Source organism: Coregonus clupeaformis, chromosome 19 (assembly GCF_020615455.1).
Source record: "Coregonus clupeaformis isolate EN_2021a chromosome 19, ASM2061545v1, whole genome shotgun sequence".
In the NCBI taxonomy this organism is placed as follows: domain Eukaryota; kingdom Metazoa; phylum Chordata; class Actinopteri; order Salmoniformes; family Salmonidae; genus Coregonus; species Coregonus clupeaformis.
This window is the reverse complement of record NC_059210.1, coordinates 54,068,500-54,090,208: the sequence shown is the minus strand read 5'-3', so window position 1 is coordinate 54,090,208 and position 21,709 is coordinate 54,068,500. Positions and strand designations below refer to the sequence as shown.

The window sequence follows — 21,709 nt, the reverse complement described above, 5'->3', positions numbered from 1 at the left end:
TGTGTTATGTTATTCATTACATATTGAAAAGGAAAATAAAACATCTTAGGCTCAATTCAATCCATATCGCCGAAGTTCAGCGCAACTTCAATGTAAAGGTAATTTCCAATTGAGCCGGCATATGCAGCATTTACCGTGAATGCAGTCTCAGTGAGCGCGGAACATTGCCTTTAAATTTCAAATCGTGCTATAGCGCTGAACTTCGGTGAATGTGGATTAAAACGAGCCCAAAATACTAACAAAAAGATAGCCCTAAACCTAAACCCAATTCAATAAATCACTAGCCCCAATTCAATAAATCACAGAAATACAGTAGGTAGAGCATGTGAGAATGGTAGCAAGTCACAAAATATCTGTTGTCTTCAGTGCAAGACATTGGTATGGACCCCTGTGGATTTTAGGAGTACTCAATTAGGAATTCAGGATAAATCTGATGTTTCTCAAACACAACAAAAATGGATGGGTTGTGTTGTGAGTCGACACAGCTGTCGTAGAGGACCATGCTGGTGCCTTTCTGAGGGGGACGACGGTAATTGTCATGTCCCTTGGTGAACTCTCCAACCAAGACCAGAGCCACAAACATGATCTTCTGGCTCCTGCTCTGAGACTTGATGTAGTTGTTGGAGAATGAGGCATCTCTAGCAAAGTAGCTCCCTGGAAAATAACAATGACAGCGCGTTAGAGACATTTCAAAGGTCTAGCAGAAACATTTGCTTTTGTGTGACTATTGATATAGCAATAGAGAGATTTACCTTGACCATAAGGTGTTCCATTGACACCGCAGGTCCTCCAGTCAAAGTTCTGTTCACAGATGGCATCTATGATAGACTCATCTGTGCCGTGAAACAAGTTTCTCTCGTAAACCGGTTTCCCTCCATTCTTCTTCATCATCTGTTCCTTCTGCCTAACCACAAACACACAAAACAATACAGTAAAAGGGATAGTTCAGCGATTTTAAATATTAAGATATGTTTGTTTCCTTACCTTGAAAGCAGTCTATGGACAAGGAGTGGCTGCAATCCATACATTTGGTTTTGTTAAACTAGCCACTGCCAACAAATGCTTATACAGTAAAACCTCAAAGATACGAACCTCAGAGTTGCAGACTGACCGGTCAACAAACAGGAAATATCAAACCAGGACATTACATTTTGCAAGTTTGAAATGTCATGCCTAAATAATCTCTTAGCTCTTTACACTGGTGGGAATTGGCCTATATGTATAGGGCTAAATGTAAATGTTTCTTACAGAAGAAATATGACAAGCATATGCATAACCATGGTAGCGATTGAAAGACAACAGTTTGGAGTTGATGGGAAAATTATTAGCCCAAAAGGTCAAGACACAACAGGGTGGCAGGTAGCCTCGAGGTTAGAGTGTTGGGCCAGTAACCGAAAGGTTGCTGTTTCAAATATCGGTAGGGACCCTGGCCGTGACCCCACTCACTGCAAATACTCTGGATACGTTCAGTAACATAACAATATTCCTGGGAAATGTGGGGTAGGTGCAACATAAGAAAAAAATGACAAGGGTTTGAGTGAGAGGACTAACTGGTGTTTCCAAGTGGCCACACACCTCTCCAAAATGTGGACAGTTCCTAAGTCATTTCAAGAAACTTTTATGACTCAAAGAAGAGTCTTCAACAATAAGGTGCTTTGTTTAGCTCTCCTAGCTGTGCCGTTGAGGAACAGCAAGCACACTTGTAGTTGTTTTCTTTGGAATACCCTGCAATCACACAATTTGGACTCACATTTGGACTCACAGGTGTTTGGCTTGCTTGTATGGCATCAAAGCCATATTTATTATAATCCTCAAAATACAATTTACAGCATTTCCCTCACTCAAATACAAAATGTGCAAAAGTTGCCCAATTAGTAGAAGGGATGAGGGCAACTTCTTGTCGTGTGAGATGCTCATGTTCAGAGTAGCTGTCAGTCAAAACCCGTACAGCGTAGAGTATGAGCGGTGCCCAATTTGACTGGAGCTCCAGCCCCCTCGCCCGCTCCAATTTCGCTCCAGTAGCGCTCACTTCTCTTACGAGCTCAGGGCATACCCGGCCCAGCATGCATTTGTAGGCTACTTGTGTGCTGATATAGCCCCTTGCTGTCCTGGAGTTCGCAAAATATTTTAATAAAGAAACTGATAACACTCAGGTGCAAAATCAAGGTGACTTACAAAGATGAGGACCAAGAGCAAGAGAGTGCAGGGATTTAGTGTCCACAACTAAAGAATCATTGTGATATCTGAAAAGACACGCATGCCGAAAGCATGTTGGTGTACTTACTAGCTAAGTGTGTCATTGTAGCAAAGTATTCAGAAACAAAAAAATCTGATCTCTTAAAAGTTTCGTATATTTTTAATTGATTTTGGCCCAATAGGCCTGCTGACATATTACCTCTTTCAAGGAGCTTTCCGTTTTGATAGGGTTATTTTGCCAAAAGACCTTTAGGCCTAACTATAGAAAAATTAAAACAACAACTATCCATCCCTGGCCAGCCTGGCAAGAGTGGCCCGAAGGGTGTTTAGCATCCCCAGTGGCTCTGCCAGTGTGGAGAGGGTATTCTCAAATCAAATGTTATTGGTCACATACACATATTTAGAAGATGTTATTGTGGGTATAGCGAAAGGCTTGTGTTCCTAGCTCTAACAGAGCAGTAGTATCTAACAATTCACAACAATACACAAATCTGAAAGTAAAATAATGGAATAAAGAAATATATAAATATTAGGACGAGCAATGTCGGCATGGCATTGACTAAAATACAGTAGACTAGAATACAGTATATACATATGAGATGAGTAAAGCAGTATGTAAACATTATTAAAGTGACTAGTATTCCATTATTAAAGTGGCCTGCGATTCCATGTCTATGTATATAGGGCAGCAGCCTCTAAGATGCAGGGTTGAGTAGCCAGGTGGTAGCCGGCTAGTGATGGCTATTTAATAGTCTGATGGCCTTGAGATAGAAGCTGTTTTTCAGTCACTTTCCTGGCACCACTCCGCCTGGGCCCTCACCTCCTCCCTGTAGGCTGTCTCGTCATTGTTGGTAATCAGGCCTACTAAAGTTGTGTCGTCTGCAAACTTGATGATTGAGTTGGAGGTGTGCGTGGCCACGCAGTCATGGGTGAACAGGGAGTACAGGAAGAGGCTGAGCACGCACCCTTGTGGGGCCCCTGTGTTGAGGATCAGCACAGTGGAGGTGTTGTTTCCTACCTTCATCACCCAGGAGTGGCCCGTCTCGATGTCCAGGACCCAGTTGCACAGGGCGGGGTTCAGACCCAGGGCCCCGAGCTTAATGATGAGCTTGGAGGGAACTATGGTGTTGAAGGCTGAGATATAGTCAATGAACAGCATTCTGACGTAGGTATTCCTCTTGTCCAGATGGGATAGGGCAGTGTGCAGTGCGATGGCGATTGCATCGTCTATGGATCTATTGGGGCGGTAAGCAAATTGAAGTGGGTCTAGGGTGTCAGGTAAGGTGGAGGTGATATGATCCTTAACTAGCCTCTCAAAGCACTTCATGATGACAGAAGTGAGTGCTACGGGGCGATAGTCATTTAGTTCAGTTACCTTTGCTTTCTTGGGTACAGGAACAATGGTGGACATCTTGAAGCAAGTGGGGACAGCAGACTGGGATAGGGAGAGATTGAATATGTCCGTAAACACTCCAGCCAGCTGGTCTGAGCATGCTCTGAGGACGCTGGCTAGGATGCCGTCTGGGCGGCAGCCTTGCAGGATTAACACGCTTAAATGACTTACTCACATCGGCCACGGAGAACGAGAGCACACAGTCGGTGGCACTGTGTTATCCTCAAAACGTGCAAAGGTGTTTAGCTTGTCTGGGAGCAAGACGTCGGTGTCCGCGACGTAGCTGGTTTTCCCGTTGTAATCCATGATTGTCTGTAGACTCTGTCACAGCCGTCTGAGCCGTTGAATTGCGACTCCACTTGGTCTCTGTACTGACGTTTTGCCTTTTTGATTGCCTTACGGAGGGAATAACTGCACTGTTTGTATTCAACCATATTCCCAGTCACCTTGCCATGGTTAAATGCGGTGGTTCGCGCTTTCAGTTTTGCGCGAATGCTGCCATCTATCCACGGTTTCTGGTTTGGGTAGGTTTTAATAGACACTGTGGGAACAACATCCCCTATACACTTCCTGATGAACTCAGTCACCGTGTCCATGTAAACGTCAATGTTATTCTCTGAAGCGACATGTAGCCTATTTGAAATGATGAGCGCTTCTTACTGTCACCTTTTCCATGTTGTTTATTAAAATAATTTTCATTCAAATCATATGTTTTGGTTTCAATGCTTCAAAACCAAATAGTAGGTCCAGGTAGTCACAAAAATAAATGGGTGTTGGTTAAATTGTGATTTTAATGAATGGAGTGAATTTGGATCAGCAGTTGTTTTTTTCTGTGAGCGAGGAACAGTTTTTAGCAGAGGGGTTGGAAAGGACATTGAGCACCAGTGAGCGATGAGAGGTACTTATTTTATTTATTTATTTTTTAGGGGGTAGATATTTAATATTGCAGATAGATTTTCACTTCCATCAATGTAATTGTCTGCATCACTTCCAATCCCCCATATGTTTTTTTTCTCCCAAATATATATATATATATATATATATATATATATATATATATACACATACATACATACATACATACATACATACATACATACACATACATACAGTGGGGAGAACAAGTATTTGATACACTGCCGAATTTGCAGGTTTTCCTACTTACAAAGCATGTAGAGGTCTGTAATTTTTATCATAGGTACACTTCAACTGTGAGAGACGGAATCTAAAATCCAGAAAATCACATTGTATGATTTTTAAGTAATTCATTTGCATTTTATTGCATGACATAAGTATTTGATCACCTACCAACCAGTAAGAATTCCGGCTCTCACAGACGTGTTAGTTTTTCTTTAAGAAGCCCTCCTGTTCTCCACTCATTACCTGTATTAACTGCACCTGTTTGAACTCGTTACCTGTATAAAAGATACCTGTCCACACACTCAATCAAACAGACTCCAACCTCTCCACAATGGCCAAGACCAGAGAGCTGTGTAAGGACATCAGGGATAAAATTGTAGACCTGCACAAGGCTGGGATGGGCTACAGGACAATAGGCAAGCAGCTTGGTGAGAAGGCAACAACTGTTGGCACAATTATTAGAAAATGGAAGAAGTTCAAGATGACGGTCAATCACCCTCGGTCTGGGGCTCCATGCAAGCTCTCACCTCGTGGGGCATCAATGATCATGAGGAAGGTGAGGGATCAGCCCAGAACTACACGGCAGGACCTGGTCAATGACCTGAAGAGAGCTGGGACCACAGTCTCAAAGAAAACCATTAGTAACACACTACGCCGTCATGGATTAAAATCCTGCAGTGCACGCAAGGTCCCCCTGCTCAAGCCAGCGCATGTCCAGGCCCGTCTGAAGTTTGCCAATGACCATCTGGATGATCCAGAGAAGGAATGGGAGAAGGTCATGTGGTCTGATGAGACAAAAATAGAGCTTTTTGGGCTAAACTCCAATCGCCGTGTTTGGAGGAAGAAGAAGGATGAGTACAACCCCAAGAACACCATCCCAACCGTGAAGCATGGAGGTGGAAACATCATTCTTTGGGGATACTTTTCTGCAAAGGGGACAGGACGACTGCACCGTATTGAGGGGAGGATGGATGGGGCCATGTATCGCGAGATCTTGGCCAACAACCTCCTTCCCTCAGTAAGAGCATTGAAGATGGGTCGTGGCTGGGTCTTCCAGCATGACAACGACCCGAAATACACAGCCAGGGCAACTAAGGAGTGGCTCCGTAAGAGGCATCTCAAGGTCCTGGAGTGGCCTAGCCAGTCTCCAGACCTGAACCCAATAGAAAATCTTTGGAGGGAGCTGAAAGTCCGTATTGCCCAGCGACAGCCCCGAAACCTGAAGGATCTAGAGAAGGTCTGTATGGAGGAGTGGGACAAAATCCCTGCTGCAGTGTGTGCAAACCTGGTCAAGACCTACAGGAAAAGTATGATCTCTGTAATTGCAAACAAATGTTTCTGTACCAAATATTAAGTTCTACTTTTCTGATGTAGCAAATACTTATGTCATGCAATAAAATGCAAATTAATTACTTTAAAATCATACAATGTGATTTTCTGGATTTCTGTTTTAGATTCCGTCTCTCACAGTTGAAGTGTACCTATGATAAAAATTATAGACCTCTAAATGCTTTGTAAGTAGGAAAACCTGCAAAATCGGCAGTGTATCAAATACTTGTTCTCCCCACTGTATATATACATACATATATACACATACATATCCTTTAAAAAAATATATTTCCCTTTGTTATTTTCCAACCCCACCACCCCTTCCCTAATTGGAGTGAACTAGTGAACAACAATGCTTAGGCCTCTACTTCCAGCTGATACATACTATATACATTTTATGGACACAGTCAATTTTACAATAAATCTATTTTGTTTGTTTTTACTCCTGAACTTTACTCTACCCTCAACCTCTGATCATTTTCATGATGTCCATTCGGTTTGCTTCTATATGCCATTTCTTTCTAACTGTGCTCTTTCACAAAAGCGCTCAACCTATAACCTATATACTTATTATGGACACAGTATGCTTACATTATTAGTTATCTTGTTGTTATTAGTTGTTGTTAGTTGTTATTAGTCCCAGCCTTCAACTCCATTCAACACCACCCATCTATCTCTTAACACCATCCATATTGGATTTCTATTTGCCATATATTTTTCAACTGTACTGTGATGTTTTACAAAAGTTCTGAACCTTTCTATTCTCATTGTTTCTACAGATTGTAAATTGAAAATAAAAATGTTTGCTAAAAGTATTATTATATTATTGATCGATTGACTATGACTTTTCAGATCACCCAGTAATGCTATCCGCAGGGTTAGCGCCAGGTAAATATTGCAATCCTTTAGCCATTCCTGGACCTGTGTCCAAAAACAAGCTACAAATGGACAGTACCAAAACAAATGATCTAATGATTCTGTCTCTTCGCAGCAAAATCTGCAGAGCTGGGAAGATTGTATCCCCCATATAAATAACATTCTATTGGTAGCAAGAATTTATAATTTAATTTGAAAAATTATACGTTTTGAATCCGGCGTTGTTTTGCATATCAGTTCATAAACACTATGCCATGGGATCGGTACGTCAAAAATCTCTTCCCAACTATTTTGCAATCTATATTGGATGGCTGTCAATCCTTTGGTCCTTAAATGAAACTGGTATACTTTTTTATTTATTACAGTTTTCTTTAACCAATTATGTTATTTAATGCAAGGCTGACAGACAAGTTCCTTACCTTTTCCCCCTTCCACTTTCCTCTTCCATTTTTGCGGTAATTTTGGGTAGAGCAGACATTTCCATATGTTTTTGTTAGCTGCATGTGCGACATAACTCCACCAGTCCTACCGATGATATAATTTACGAAGATTATACCTTTTTTAAACATGTTGTCAAAAAAAAAAGGTTTTTTATCAATTAGTATATTTGAGTTTAACCACAATATTTGTTGCATTATTTGTTCTGTAGTTTCTGGAGGATTAAATTGAAACTGCAACCAACTTTCTATGGTTTGTTTTAGAAATAGTGATAATTGGGAGATTATTTACTTTTCAAATAACTGAAAGTGAGAGGTTGTAATCTGAATAAAGGGAAAAAGGCCATTCTTGAACATTGGTTGAGACAATCTTACTAATTTGCTAGAGAACCTGTTCGGATTTAAGAATAACTTTTGTATGACTGAATCTTTTAGTGATAGGTCTAATGCTTTAATATTTAATAATTTCTGTCCTCCGAATTCATATTCATTATATAAATAGGCCCGTTTAATATTCTCATATAATTAAAAAAACTGTTTGCTAGGCGTAGGCAAGACCATAAGCAAATAGGTAAACTGGGATAATACTAAAGAGTTCATCAGGGTGATTTTTCCTGAGTCGCGCAGTGGTCTAAGGCACTGCATCGCAGTGCTAGCTGTGCCACTAGAGATCCTGGTTCGTATCCAGGCTCTGTCGTAGCGGCCGCGACCGGGAGACCCATGGGGTGGTGCACAATTGCCCAGCGTCGTCCAGGGTAGGGGAGGGAATGGCCGGCAGGGCTGTAGCTCAGTTGGTAGAGCATGGTGTTTGCAACGCCAGGGTTGTGGGTTCGTTTCCCACAGGGGGCCAGTATGTAATGTAATTTTTCCACAAATTAACAGGTAACTTTCTATTACAATTTATTGGAGTGAGATCATTTATTTCATTTGGGATATGTATTCAGTATATCCACATCACCATCAGACCATTTTATTGGTTATTTTTTGTATTTTTAGTGATCAATACGTAATATAGTACATTTATCATAATTTGGTTGTAATCCAGAGAGGTTAGAAAATGTATCCAGATCCTCTATGAGGCTGTGGAGGGATTCAAGTTGTGGATTTAAAGAAAATCATCAGCGTACAATGACACCTTTGTTTTTAAGCCCTGGATTTCTAATCCCTTGATATTATTGTTGGATCTGATTTTAATAGCTAACATCTCGATGGCCATAATAAATAGATATGCCGATAGTGGACAACCTTGTTTCACTCCTCTTGAAAGTTTAAAACTTTCTGAGAAATAGCCATTATTTACTATTTTACACATAGGGTTACTATACATGATTTTAACCCATTTTATAAGAGATTCTCCAAAATGGAAATGTTCCAGGCATTTAAATATAAACCCCAGTCGTACTTTATCAAATGCCTTTTCAAAGTCTGCTATGTATAGCAGGCCTGGTTTCCCAGATTTTTCATAGTGTTCTATTGTTTCCAGTACTTGCCATATATTATCTCCAATGTATCTTCCATGTAAAAAAACCTGTCTGATTAAAATGAATAATGTCCGACAATACCTTATTAATTCTATGCGCTATACATTTTGCTAGAATTTTTGCATCACAACACTGAAGTGTAAGGGGCCTCCAATTGTTTTAATGGACTGGATCTTTATATTTTCCACTTGTATCCTGTTTCAGTAATAATGAAATCAGACCTTCTTCTTGAGTGTCTGATAATCTACCATTTACATAGGAGTGGTTAAAACATGCTAATAACGGTCCTCTGAGTATATAAAAAAAGCCAGTGTTGCCAGCACTGCCACTACCTGGGTGGGGGTACCCCACCGGAATCCCCACCGGCTAGGTACAAGGTCGTCAAGGTTCTCATTAGCAGCTTTGATCATGTCCTTGTATATTATGCTCTCCCATCAGGGGGCTCTGGCTTTGTAGGACCAACCCTGCCAGGCAGGCTCAGAATCTTGAGGGGGCGGTGCTGCTCAAGTAGGTCTCTGACCGCATTTATTTTTCTGTTTTGGCTGCATATAGGCAACTCACAGCAGGTTCATAAAACAGATGGGGACTTCTCTTTGGTGTATGGGTCGCTCAGGTGGGTGTCTAGGATATAGGGTTGGGGATCGTTCCATCATGATAGGACAATAAAAAAAATATATTAGATGTATACTATATTTTAAAATGTATATCCCTCATCTGCACAAAATTGAAAGCTCTCTCTCACAACCCCTGCTCACAGACACACATTGGTTCTGGGATATGCAACCATTTCCTCCTCACTCACTTAACGCCACACTTATTCAAACACAAAAACGCACACCACACCTTCCATCACAATTCATCCACACATACCCACATACATACACATTCTATGTCTTCTGTTTGCTATGTTTTTCTCTCCACTATGTTGATTGAGTACTTGTGTTCTAATTGAGTTGTATTTGAAGATGTATTATTTTGCTTGTTATCTTTTCTTGTAATACCGTCTTATTCCTTTATAAAATAATATACCTACTATAAATGTGCTTTATTATTACAATCCCTACCATGGCTAGTATTGGGTGTGCTATTATTTTCCTTGAAGATTGGGTACAGAACTTTGCGCCGTTCTGCAATCTCCCTCGGGAACTGATCATTCTTGCCTATTTTCGTGCCAGCAAGTCTTTTACCAAGGCTTTTAACCATTACTTTATACTTAAAAAAAGCAAATTTGGCAACGATTGGATGCTCATATCTCTGTCCTCTTTGTCCGAAACGGTGTACACGTTCGAGTTGGATTTTGTCGACAGCCTCGAGTGGAATTTGAAGCGCTGTAAGAAAGAAGTCAATTTCTTCAGTAATCTCTCCCTCTTTTTCCTGGATACCCGTAAGTACTAGATTTTCTCTCATCAATCTAGTTTGTATGTCTAGTAAGGCTTCTCTCAGAAAGTTGTTATCCTTTTTAAGTTCCTTAACGTCCGTTTCCATCTTAGCGACTGTCCCTTTTAGTTTTTTTGTATCGCTCTCCATTATCGCAGCTTTTCCATCACTCATTTCAAGACTCGCATTCAACTCTTTTACATCATTACTGACCAACTCTAGTATGCCCAGTTTGTCATTTATCGACTTCAACAGGTCGCTTTCCACACTTACCAGTCCCAGTGGTGAAAAGCATAAATCATCTGTATCAGTCGAGGAGTCGCGTTTTCTCTTGGAGATTGATTCTCCTCGTTTATCTTCCGTCGTGTTTGGGTGTTGCGTGTTGTTGTAATATTTGTCGATACATTTCTCTAGCCTTATAATTTGTTTTGGGTTATTATCCAGATTGAATGTTATTACCCTCAAATATATTAAATGTTAATATTTAGTCTAACTTACTGATATTTAATATTATGTTTTTATCTTGAGGTGATTTGTACCGCTGTGTATTCAATACGCCATCTTGTATACCTGCCCTCTACCGGAAGTTCCCTCTTTAGTGATGCTCTGGTACCGCTCACATGCTCTGGTACTGCTGACACGCTCTGGTACCGCTCACATGCTCTGGTACTGCTCACATGCTCTGGTACTGCTGACATGCTCTGGTACTGCTGACACGCTCTGGTACCGCTCACATGCTCTGGTACTGCTCACATGCTCTGGTACTGCTGACATGCTCTGGTACTGCTGACACGCTTTGGTACCGCTCACATGCTCTGGTACCGCTCACATGCTCTGGTACAGCACTGTGAAGCGCAGATCCAGAGCTTTGACATCATGTATAGCATGTTACTGTACAGCCACTGCGTTCCGATTTACGCATTTATCAGTGCCCAAATCTGTCATTTTCAACACGTATACGGGTACAAGTTAAGGGCTACATGGATTGTGTTACTCAATACATTTGGTGTAAAATTATTTTGCTATGATTTTGGCATGACATTTTAAACATGCTAAATGGGGAAGATATACTTTTTTTGGTCCAAATATGCTAATATTGATGTTTCCAGTTGCTAGTCAAAATAAAAGTGTGGATTGCAGTCACTCCTTGTCCGGGTATGTACTGAATTTGCATCGGGAACAATAAAAAGAAACCTGTTGTGCTTAAGGGTAACAAGCAGCGCAACTGTAAGGAAACAAATATGATTATGTAAAGTTGCTGAATTGCAAATATTTAATGTACCAAACCACTGCGAGATTCAATGCCAACTTACAATACAGAACTCTGCAAGCCAAGGTCACCATAGTTACTGTTATACTACAGAAACCCATTTGTGGTCTCAAGAAGGTAGTGCCCCGATTCTAAGCTAGCTACAGTATGACTAGCTGCTATCCACTACCCACTCAGAAGAAAACCTGATGAAACCAGCACAGATGTCAAAAAGTTGGTATCTATTCAATTTATTGCACAGAACACAGGACCTCTGCCTCACTACCCCCCTGAAGCGTTCCAACTCATCGCGCTATTGAAAAAGGCCTTCTTCAACGTCACAAGGCTGAGGAGTGAGTCTCACAGACCCCATCTGCAGTTTCTATTTTATTTTCTAAGTGATCTACTACACACTCGTTTTTCAACTGAATACAGTAGCCTACAGAACATACCACTGGAAGACCTTCCAGAGTGAGGGGTTCTGGATCCGTTTGATGCTGTGGATGGTGCTGCTGGCCATGGTATGTTTGAACAGCTTCTCCATCTTTTGGTACTCTTCTATCTGGCTTGAGAGTGGAACCAGCTGAAGGAAACCACATATTACTTTATTGAGTGAGATGTCTCCATGGGAAATATTCCACACTAATATAAGCTAATATTAATATCACTAATATGATGGGCACTGATATGGAAAATCTATATCAGTTGCATTTTTTCAATCCGATATCGATATATAGCATTGCAACTGTGTGAATGTTAAACTTTCTGTTCACTTCCACGGCTTTGTGAAGTCCAGACAACGGCTTGCTAATTGCCCATTAGGCCAGGTGCAAATGTTCTGGGGGCCTAACCTACCCAACCAGTTTGAATACAATGGTAAGCCCGTTGATGGCCCATCAGTAGGCAATGAAGTATGCTAAATTGAGAGGCATTGAGAGGTTTTTGTGCCTGCAGGAACAGTCATGTATGCTATTTTACATAATGGTTTAGGTTAACAGCAAGGATAAACCGATATCACGATATCCCTTGCTCATATCGATATCAAAAGATATCGTTATCATATTGGTGCCCACCATTATAATAGTGTCAAAGCAAATCAAATGAAATTTTATGTGTCACGTGTTGAATACAACAGGTGTAGACTACAGTGAAATGCTTACTTACTGTGTCTGTGAGCTCACGTGTTTTTCATTTAAACTCAACTAAATTAAACAGTACAGTATCACTACATAGTACCTTGTAGTCTGTGGAGTCAGACAAGACTCCCTTGTCCCAGTGTGGAGGGACAGTCACAGAGGAGCTGGAGCTCTCCTTAGACTCACTAAAAGGGAGACAAAAGAAGAAACAGGAAATTCAACAGGGAAGTTCCAATAGATAAGGGTTGCCTTCTAGTTTGGCTGATTCAGACACAGATATCCAATAGGACTTGCTGAATGCTCAGTATTATTCGGCTCAGTATTTATTACAGACATACAGTACAACCATGAAGGACAATACCTCTTCAGCTTGGCCTTCAGCTCTTCCTCAGAGAGAAAACGGGGCCTTCTACAAATTGCTATTTTGGTTGTAAATCTAATATTCTGCTGATGCATCTCTGAAACAGAGACAATATTTATGATAAAATATTTTGTCAGGTTGTTAACCAATAAAGAGCTGATTAACTTAATAACTGCTGAATTACTATACATCTGTGACAAGGGGCATACCTTTGAGATTGAGAATGTACCCCCGATCTTCAAATAGAATCTTGCTGTCAGAGTCAGTTTGGTAAGAATTCTCCAGAGTCTGGGAAGTGACAGAGGCCACATTCCCATCATCATCCTGCACAGAATAAGACCACAGTTTAGATCAACCCAAAGAGGGTGGAGTAAAATCACAATAAAAACCACGCCATGCATATTCAGTATTCAGACTGACCTCATGGCCATACTCTATCCACTGGCCACGATCATCTCTCCAGTGCCACAGCCACTCTGTGGTAAGGATGAAGTTAGGGGGTTTGGTTACGGATGACACAGTGGACAGACGACGAACTGGACGGCTTCCACATGTCATGGTGAGGAAGTTCACAGGCTCACTTCCTCCACTGGGGGCAACACATTTACATTTACATCATTTAGCAGACGCTCTTATCCAGAGCAATTTACAACAGAGATGAACAACAAAATTAGACCTGTTGTTTAAAAAAAAAGGTTATATATTGTCTCTAATAAAACGCTAATATATTTTGGATCTGCTTTAACAGGTAACAAAAATCCACACCAAACCTGACATGATGACAACAGTACCTTGTGTCATTTCCTGGGTTACAGTAGGCCTTCTCAATCTCCTCTACATTGGCCAGGTCTCTCCAAGTCACTCCATGTCCCTCTAAGATCTGCCATTTGTAAGGCAGATGGTAGTGGACACGGACACATGTCTCTGACAACACACAACCACAGAAACACATGCAAACACTTCAAAACACACCACTGTAAACTGAAATGTTGATAATAAAGTATGTTTAGGTTGATGTTACCTTTGAAGCTGCAGTGACCGCGGATGAAGAAGAGGCAGATTTCATTCCTGTCAGTCTCACTGGTGGAGCTGGAGGAGGGCTGACGAGAACGTTGTTTCCCAACTGGCTTCATGACTGGAGTAAGGAAGGGTGGTACTGCTAGACACAGGACAGACACAGTTACTAAAGCTCTGTTTGCATGGATTCTCTGTTTGCATGGATTTGTTTGCATTGTCATTTCCTTACCAGCTGGATTTTCTTTGTGAGTCATGATGATGAACTTATTCTTGAAGATAACGTGGAGGATCTTGATGTTCTCTAGGCTGAATCCTCTGCTGTTTAGAATCTTCATTGCGGGGGTGTCGAACGTGTGGGCCCTCTTACAACCAGCACCAAACCTACAGTCACCCTGGAGGAAGTGCAGGCAGAGGTGGAGGCTTGTGCAGCTGGTTTTAAACTTGCAGGTGCCATGCTCACCAAAGCCCTTGTTGTAATGGAAGCAGATCTGGAAGGAGTTGAAAGGAGATGGTCAAACATCCAGAGCACATACGACATGCAATTGACATTTGGCATACTCTTTTTCCATATCAGTTGGTGCTGGAGGTACAGTGCTAACCTATCCACTAACCTACCCACTAACCTATCCAATATTTTTAGATCCACTAAAGCAGCCACCATAGTCCCTGTGCCCAAGAACACTAAGGTAACCTGCCTAAATGACTTTACATTAATTGGTAAAGGTAATTTTGGGTGCCACTCACCTCAGGCATCAAGTAGGGGTCATTCTGCAGCAGGAGTTGGAACATCTCTGCCTCACCCAGGTCATGGTGACCCACCTTACTTATAACAGCTGTGTTTTGTGGGGAATCTAGACTGTGGGCCTTTTTGCACTTGTTCCTAGAGTTTAAAGAGACACGCAAACAATGTTTGAGTATACTGACATAAGATGTGCAAATTAAACCAAGACAACAGAAGGCTCCTCAGCAAAAATATGTTAGCTACTTTATCTATTCACTAACAAGTCCAATCAAAGCTTGTCTGATACTCATTGTGCAAGATATCCAAGTAATGAGTCACAGTTCTCGGAAGTTATCAATACATAGGTGTCACACATACACTGCTTCACACCCTGCGTGTTTGTTGGGAAATTAACACAGTGGTGTTCAGACGACATGAACGGGTCTGTTTACCCAGCGTGATTGGGTTAAGTATTCGATGACACTTACCCGGGAACGAACAGCTTCCCACTGGGCATAGATGTCAATTCAACGTCTATTCCACATTGGTTGAATGTAATTTCATTGAAATGATGTGGAAACAATGTTGATTCAACCAGTGTGGGTTAACTCTAATTGCTCCTGTAAGTCGCTCTGGATAAGAGCACCAGCTAAAAATCTTGCATTTCCTTGCACGTGACAGAACGCAACATTTTAGCTGGTCCCATCAGAGAACATGGCACACATTAGCCCTATGCTGACTCACTAGGTGGCAGTGATTATATCCTAGAACAAATTCTTCATCAGTTTATCAAAGATCTTAGACTTTATATCCACCAACCATTAGCATTTCTAAAAATAGGTCACCTTGGCCACAAGAGGGATATTTTAAAGCTACAAATTCAAGGATTACTTTTGTTCGTTGGTCTGTAACAAAATGTGTGTCAATATTTAATTGATGCATCCTTGACTAGGATACCAGCTACTACTAACGTTTTCGCATACATGACAAAACCCCACGTTTTTGTTTATCCGTTTCACACACATCCATATGCTTTTATGGAAAAAAAGATAAATGAGGTCTTTACAACAAGTAAGTTTATCGTACATTGTAAAAAACAACAACACTAAGAGCCTTATGGTTTTTTTCAAATAGTAGTAATGTAGGCTACCATCATCACCATCGCTTCTAGGTGGCACAACCTGCTAAAGCTGTTGATTTGAAATTGATAGTGCACTTAAACCATGGGTTCGTGCCCCCCTCATATGAAGCTTTTTTTGTTGAGGAAAAAACTATTCACTGCCGGTCCTAGGTGCTCGATTCAAAACGCATGTGACGAAGTGGATGATTATAATAATGCATAGCCTATAATAATAATGTAATATAGCCTTTGCAATATTATTATTAGGCAATAGCAGTGTGTTCGTGTGCAAGGCTGAAGAAAGTGGTAGCTCCTTATTCAATTCATTCTCAATCTTCAAATACTAATTGTTGGCTGTAGGCTACATCCCTTTTCACATTAACACAATACAAGGACATTTCCATTTCAAAGAGGAGGGACGACGACTATGTGAGATTCAAATAAAATAAAATAAAATAGTATTTGTCACAGGTGTAGACCTTACAGTGAAATGCTTACTTACAAGCCCTTAACCAACAATGCAGTTTTAAGAAAGAATACCCCCCCCCATTAAATTTTTTTAAAATAATAATAAAAAGAAACACAATATAAAATTATACAAAATAAAAGTAGAGCAGCAGTAAAAATAACAATAGCGAGGCTATATACAGAGGGTACCGGTACCGAGTCAATGTGCGGGGGCACCAGTTAGTTGAGGTAAATGGGGTAATATGTACATGTAAGTAGAGTTATTAAAGTGACTATGCATAGATAATAAACAGAGAGTAGCAGCAGCGTAAAAGTGTGGGGGGGGGGGCAACGCAAATAGTCTGGGTAGCCATTTGATTAGATTTTCAGGAGTCTTATGGCTTGGGGGTAGAAGCTGTTTAGAAGCATCTTGGACCTAGACTTGGCGCTCCGGTACTGCTTGCCATGCGGTAGCAGAGAGAAACGTCTATGACTAGGGTGGCTGGAGTCTTTGACCATTTTAGGGCTTTCCTCTGACACCGCCTGGTATAGAGTTCTTGGATGGCAGGAAGCTTGGCCCCAGTGATGTACTGGGCCGTACGCACTACCCTCTGTAGTGCCTTGCGGTCGGAGGCCGAGCAGTTGCCATACCAGGCGGTGATGCAACCAGTCAGGATGCTCTAGATGGTGCAGCTGTAGAACCTTTTGAGGATCTGAGGACCCATGCCAAATATTTTCAGTCTCCTTATGGGGAATAGGTTTTGTCGTGCCCTCTTCACAACTGATTTGGTGTGCTTGGACTATGTTAGTTTGTTGGTGATGTGGACACCAAGGAACTTGAAGCTCTCAACCTGCTCCACTACAGCCCCGTCGATGAGAACGGAGGTGTGCTCAGTCCTCTTCTTTTTCCTGTAGTCCACAATCATCTCCTTTGTCTTGATCAAGTTGAGGGAGAGGTTGTTGTCCTGGCACCACACGGCCAGGTCTCTGACCTCCACCTTATAGGCTGTCTCGTCGTTGTCGGTGATCAGGCCTACCACTGTTGTGTCATCAGCAAACTTAATGATGGTGTTGGAGTCGTGCCTGGCCATGCAGTCATGAGCGAACAGGGAGTACCCCTGAGGGGCCCCTGTGTTGAGGATCAGCGTGGCGGATGTGTTGTTACCTACCCTTACCACTTGGGGGCGGCCCGTCAGAAAGTCCAGGATCCAGTTGCAGAGGGAGGTGTTTAGTCCCAGGGTCCTTAGCTTAGTGATGAGCTTTGAGGGCACTATGGTGTTGAACGCTGAGCTGTAATCAATGAATAGCATTCTCACATAGGTGTTCCTTTTGTCCAGGTGTGAAAGGGCAGTGTGGAGCGCAATAGAGATTGTATCATCTGTGGATCTGTTGGGGCGATATGCAAATTGGAGTGGGTCTAGGGTTTCCGGGATAATGGTGTTGATGTGAGCCATGACCAGCCTTTCAAAGCACTTCATGGCTACAGGCGTGAGTGCTACGGGTCGGTAGTCAAGTGTTCTTGGGCACAGGGACTATGGTGGTCTGCTTGAAATATGTTGGTATTACAGACTCAGACAGGGAGAGGTTGAAAATGTCAGTGAAAAATGTCAGCACATGTTCGGAGTACACGTCCTGGTAATCCGTCTGGCCCTGCGGCCTTGTGAATGTTGACCTGTTTAAAGGTCTTACTCACATCGGCTACGGAGAGCGTGATCACACAGTCGTCCGGAACAGCTGATGCTCTCATGCATGTTTCAGTGTTACTTGCCTCAAAGCGAGCATAGAAGTAATTTAGCTCGTCTGGTAGGCTCGTGTCACTGGGCAGCTCGCGGCTGTGCTTCCCTTTGTAGTCTGTAATAGTTTGCAAGCCCTGTCACATCTGACAAGCGTCGGAGCCGGTGTAGTACGATTCGATCTTAGTCCTGTATTGACGCTTTGCCTGTTTGATGGTTTGTCGGAGGGCATAGTGGGATTTCTTATAAGCTTATAAGCGGCAGCTCTACCATTTAGCTCAGTGCAGATGTTGCCTGTAATCCATGGCTTCTGGTTGGGGTATGTACGTACAGTCACTGTGGGGACGACGTCATCAATGCACTTATTGATGAAGCCAGTGACTGATGTGGTGTACTCCTCAATGCCATCGGAAGAATCCCGGAACATATTCCAGTCTGCTAGCAAAACAGTCCTGTAGCCTAGCATCTGCTTCATCTGACCACTTTTTTATTGACCGAGTCACTGGTGCTTCCTGCTTTAGTTTTAGCCTGTAAGCAGGAATCAGGAGGATAGAATTATGGTCAGATTTTCCAAATGGAGGGCTTTGTATGCGTCTCTGTGTGTGGAGTAAAGGGGGTCTAGAGGTTTTTTCCCTCTGGTTGCACATTTAACATGCTGGTAGAAATTAGGCAAAACGGATTTAAGTTTCCCTGCATTAAAGTCCCTGGCCACTAGGAGTGCCGCCTCTGGATGAGCGTTTTCCTGTTTGCTTATGGCCGTATACAGTTCATTGAGTGCGGTCTTAGATTCAAACCCTTGTCACAATCTGCAACAATTACGTGGACTTGGCACTTTACACAGAGAGCAATTTGACCAGTCAGTCAAATACACATGATAGTTGCTTTGATGATCAGAATGTGCTGTTGGACTGAGGTATGTGTTGGTCAACAAGGTCAACAATTTTAATTGGCTGATGCAGAACTTGTTCCAGAATATAATCACTGCCATCTGGTGAGGTTAGCATAGGGCTAACGTGTGCTTTGTTATCTGATGAGACCAGCTACAATTTAGTTCTGTCATGTGCAAGTAAATCGTTTTTATTTTGTATTTTGAAACGATTTTACCCCTTTTTCTCCCCAATTTCGTAATATCCAATTGGTATATACAGTCTCGTCCTATTGCTGCAACTCCCGTACGGACCTCCGAAAGTTTCTGTGTGCGTGTGTTTGCGTGCATGTGTAACCTTTTTCTATTTTTACACCGTAAAGAATGTGTAGGACTTAAATCCGTACAATTATTATTCCCACTCAAGAAGGCTCATATTCATGCACTGGAAAGCCGCTATCTGCAAGTGATTGAATTTGGGCATTGGTCCCTGCAGAAGTGTAGACATACAGACATGAAAATCCTGTTGGAACAGGAGACAGTACAGAAGATCAGAAAGTGGTTGCTAGGACAGGCTAGCTGGCATTATTCACATGGGTCCTTCCTGTTATTGTTAATGGAGTTACACATGCCTGTCAACTATTTTTTCTTAATTCTTAAGAGTCTAAGCTGGGGGGGTTCTACTAAGCTAACATATGGAATTGTTTTAAGATGCTCATACCACTAGGGCTAGGGCTGCTGAATCAAGTGCACCAACCGCCAACAGCGTGAAACAAAAAAACAAAAATAGAACAGAAACGCCACGCTTTATTGTAGGTTTTTTGGTGATCGACTAGGAATGCCTTGGAGATCGACCCATCGATCGCGATCGACCAGTTAGTGACCACTGGTCTACCACTTTGTGTAGCCATTGGCGACTATGCTAATGTCATGACAAACGTGGAAAGGTTCCCAAAAACCTTCTCAATTAAATGTTAACTACAAAGTAGCCTATGCCTACCTGGCAGAATGATATCATGATTATTTGCATTAATCCAGTGCCCATTTGTTTAGCAAACTCTGCAATCACATGAGTGCTACAGAAACATCGCTAACCAAACAATGGTCTCTGGCTGGTGCACAGTTTAATGAAAAGGGTAACTACAGCCAAAAATCTATTTTTCCCAGACCTAAAAAATTGTATCCTGATGTGGTTTAAGCATTGTTGTGGACTTACAACATCCAATTTGGATGTTTTTCTATTTAAAAAAAAATATTTTGAGAGCGAAAACCTGAACTGGGAAAAACGGAAACCTGGATAAAATAAAAATATATATTAAGATTTTATAGGGCCCTAAACGAGGTCTATCGTCTCCGGCGAGTGATCCACTCTCTCAATCACAGGCCCATAAGGCTAAGTTTCTCCTAAAGTAAATTGAATTAAATTGCCAAAATTATAGCCTAATTAGCCTACTCCTGTCTATACAGAAATTAATAAAATCATTAAAAATAAGCTACAACACCAGAAAGCATGATTTGGCAACAGAAAATCATTAGCTTCTTTTTAAAAAATGTAAGCTGTGGATTGTTTTAAAATCGCATTGCCTACAGTCGAAAGGGCCCGCAATTTGGGCAGCGTGTACTGCAAATACCAAATAAATGAATGTTGAGTTGCGACTATCAGTGAAAAGTAGAGGCCCAGCCAGGCATATCGCAACATTTCAAAATACAATCGTGGGAAAACATAGTTTGGAAAGCAAATGGCTATTGCTGTAAAGAGAAGAAAATGAAAATACTTGAATCTGTTTTTTAGTTATCAAAATCCTCAAATTAATTGAGTGAACAGTATCTTATTGGCACCAGCGGAGCGCATCGGCCAAATCCCCAGTGAGTGCGCATATTCATTTTTTATCATTGTTGGGTCAGTGCCACTTGAAAAAGTTAGTTTTTTGACAATCTCCTCCTCAAATCAAATCGTATTCGTCACATGCTTCGTAAACAACAAGTGTGGGATAACAGTGAAATGCTTACTTACGGGCCATTCCCAACAATGCAGAGAAAGAAAAGAGACATAATAGACAAATAAAACATGTAATAATAGATACACAATAACTTGGCTATATACAACGGGTACCAGTACCGAGTCGATGTGTAGGGGTACGAGGTAATTGAGGTAGATATGTACATATAACTAGGAATAAACTGACAGACAGTAAAACAGTAGCAGCAGCGTATGTGAAGGGTAAAAAAGAATGTGCGCAAAAAGGCTCAATGCAGATAGTCTGGGTAGCTATTTAATTAAATAGTTAACCAAATAACTACCGACTAACTATTTAGCAATCTTATGGCTTGGGGGTAGAAGCTGTTCAGGGTCCTGTTGGTTCCAGACTTGGTGCATAGGTAGCGCTTTCCGTGCAGTAGCAGAAAGAACCGTCTATGACTTGGGTCGCTGGTGTCTGACAATTTGTAGAGCCTTCCTCTGACACCGCCTGGTATAGAGGTCCTGGATGGCAGGGAGCTTGGCCCACACTACCTTCTGTAGCGCCTTGCAGATGGATGCCAAGCAATTGCCATACCAAGCGGTGATGCAGCCAGTCAAGATGCTCTCAATGGTGCAGCTGTAGAACTTTGAGGATCTGAGGACCCCAGGTTAAATGGATGTCATTTTAGTCTCCCCTTCTCGTAGGCCTATTATATGGATCAGACAACATCGTTTTTATTGATCTGTGTCAGCAGAGTAGGCTACCTTGTAATTTGTGTCGTATTAAAAAAAGATTCTGCTAATGTCTCCAGTCATATAAAGTGTAGTAGAATTGCATCAAATGTTTTTATAAAAAAGGCCCGATTTCTTC

The 21,709-nt window shown here is 41.7% G+C and overlaps 1 protein-coding gene across 1 annotated transcript in view; it reads right to left on the bottom strand.

The window, feature by feature from the left end:
- Positions 1-347: 347 nt before the first annotated feature.
- LOC121532279 (protein mono-ADP-ribosyltransferase PARP12-like) overlaps positions 348-21,709 on the bottom strand; it is a 45,036-nt gene continuing 23,674 nt past the window's right edge. The window contains exons 2-12 of the mRNA XM_041838126.2: positions 14,737-14,872; positions 14,222-14,480; positions 13,997-14,131; positions 13,767-13,899; positions 13,396-13,564; positions 13,185-13,299; positions 12,976-13,072; positions 12,715-12,799; positions 11,931-12,061; positions 753-904; positions 348-654 (exon numbers count right to left, since the gene is read on the bottom strand). Coding sequence (XP_041694060.1) covers positions 398-654; positions 753-904; positions 11,931-12,061; positions 12,715-12,799; positions 12,976-13,072; positions 13,185-13,299; positions 13,396-13,564; positions 13,767-13,899; positions 13,997-14,131; positions 14,222-14,480; positions 14,737-14,872 — 1,669 coding nt within the window. The 3' untranslated portion in view covers positions 348-397. The remainder of the gene's footprint in view (positions 655-752; positions 905-11,930; positions 12,062-12,714; positions 12,800-12,975; positions 13,073-13,184; positions 13,300-13,395; positions 13,565-13,766; positions 13,900-13,996; positions 14,132-14,221; positions 14,481-14,736; positions 14,873-21,709) is intronic.